Source organism: Berghia stephanieae, chromosome 3, assembly GCF_034508935.2.
Source record: "Berghia stephanieae isolate SIO BIC M18660-M18661 chromosome 3, UCSD_Bste_1.3, whole genome shotgun sequence".
Lineage (NCBI taxonomy): Eukaryota > Metazoa > Mollusca > Gastropoda > Nudibranchia > Aeolidiidae > Berghia > Berghia stephanieae.
Window position 1 is genome coordinate 55,700,430 of NC_088362.1, and position 2,138 is coordinate 55,702,567.

The window sequence follows — 2,138 nt, forward strand, 5'->3', positions numbered from 1 at the left end:
TTATGGAAACCAAGTTCCATATCTTACAGAAGAAATCATGTCTAACTGCCATGCCCAAGAGCACAAGACCGGAGCCTTAGTTTTATGATAATAGAGTTCAACAGTCGTGACGCCACTTCTCTCTTAATGACGCATAGTAACTGGTTCTAAACTATCGGAGCAATGGTGGACGCCAATATCTTCATCACCGCCCTTATGAAATTCTTATTCGATGAGCATAAAAGTGTATCCAGAGGAGAAAATCATTATAAATCTGATCATGTTGTGAAATTTATACATTCAGATCACATGGCATGTGAAAACGTTCTAGCCGGCATGAAGAATAATAAGTACCGATTTTCTTTGTTTAGAACCATGCTGCTGGTTCCTTGGCGGACGTGACATCAGACAATTGAACCCTATTGTAATCGTTTTGTCACTGACACGGTCAGCATCACGTGACTTTATCAGATCTCACCGCAACCTTGGCCATGTTTGCTATATTATATTATTCTGACGATAATATCAGAAGAAGAAAAAATAGATTGTGTATTAATCTGTTTCCTGTTACGATAGTTCAAGAATATGGAGCATATATGGAGAATAATTGGGGGCGGGTCATTGAAGCAGAGATAAGACACTTGTGGTTGGATCGGAAGGTAGAGAGTTTGATTCCCGTTGCAGACACTAGAAATTTACTTCATTTCTGTGGAGTTTTAAAGTCTTGGTCTTTGGGAGTCCAACACAGACGGGCTTTATGGTCGCTTTTAAAATGACAGATACGTGTGAATGAGGACATTGAATCAAATCTTTAAAACTGTCAGAAATATGATAGATTATGAAATATTATTATATTACCATAATTATATAATGTGACATCACATGAAGCGCGTATTCATCACCATATTTTTCGTATCACTAATTTTACCTCTGAGGCAAACGTCCAGCTCTTAAATGCTTCTATCCTCTTTTATAAATTTATGATTAACTATTTTATCTGTACCATAAAGAAATGCCTTGAATAGGATAGAAAAGTCGTGATATCACACCTACCATTCTGGTTCCTAAATCTTTGGAAGTGTTTATGTAACCAGTCCTTCGGAGGACTAATAATGAATAGGTTACAAATTGAATCATAAGGTGGCATAGCTATTTTGGTAGCAGGATTTATAGGCAGATTCTAAGAATTACGGGACGTAAAAGAGCGAGGATGGATGATTTTTATTGACAAACAGCATATATTTAGGCTAGAAAAAAAGATGCCATCACTCTGAAAACAGAAGATCATTTACACACGGTATGTATTCAGTCCTCCGGAAGAGTAGATTTACACTTCCAATGAGATAGGAACCAGTTATTTCGACATCAAGTTTTTCTTTCCCATCAACGTAGCTTGATAGTAGGTTGAGCTCGTTCTGATGCATGTACTTGGAACGACACCAACTACTAATTAATAGTTTTAAAGCCGTTGTGCATGAAACATAACCATCATTTTCATGAATAAAATAATAAGTTAGTAAGTGGTATACGCGGGTCGTAGGTAATCCCATTTTACTTGGTGCCTCAGATAAATGTACTTCTACGACCGTCCAATCTTAGTGTTGGTGATATGGTGCGATTGCAGTTTGAAAGAGGACTACTCGTTTTTTTCATAAGACCGTGCGTTGGTCCGTTCAAATCACACTGTACTCACTTATTTACGTTTGTAGACCTTGTATTCGATGGCAAATTTGCTTGCGTATATTGAAACCTTGCACAATTTGGACTTTGGTTAAGTTTGGACAGAAAATCTTTCGATGTACCCGAGAGTCCATATTTTGCTGAACTTAGTCCGGCGGTTTTGGCTGATTCAAGATTGTCACTCTTATTCAAACTATGAATTGGGGCAATGTCGGTCTTGGGCAGAGTTTCCTTAGGAACATATGACTCGGGCAAATTGCATAGCCGGACTTCCTCTATCTCTCTTGGGAGGAAGACGTTTAAAGACAACCTGGGCGTTGCTGTAGAAGAATAATCGGAAGTTATACTGGATTTTCTAGCAGAGCCTACAACGTTACTTAAATCGTTAGTTTCTACCATAGGAACATCACTTTGTGATTTTTCAATTTTGCTTCGGGCGCTTAAAGTCCTTGCGTTACAAATGTCGAACTCCAATGTAT

General features: G+C 38.1%; 1 protein-coding gene across 1 annotated transcript in view; it reads right to left on the minus strand.

The window, feature by feature from the left end:
* Window positions 1-806: 806 nt before the first annotated feature.
* LOC144968040 (uncharacterized) overlaps window positions 807-2,138 on the minus strand; it is a 5,512-nt gene continuing 4,180 nt past the window's right edge. Inside the window, exon 2 of the mRNA XM_078905999.1 lies at window positions 807-2,138. This exon is cut by the window's right edge and continues 876 nt beyond it. Coding sequence (XP_078762125.1) covers window positions 1,669-2,138 — 470 coding nt within the window. The 3' untranslated portion in view covers window positions 807-1,668.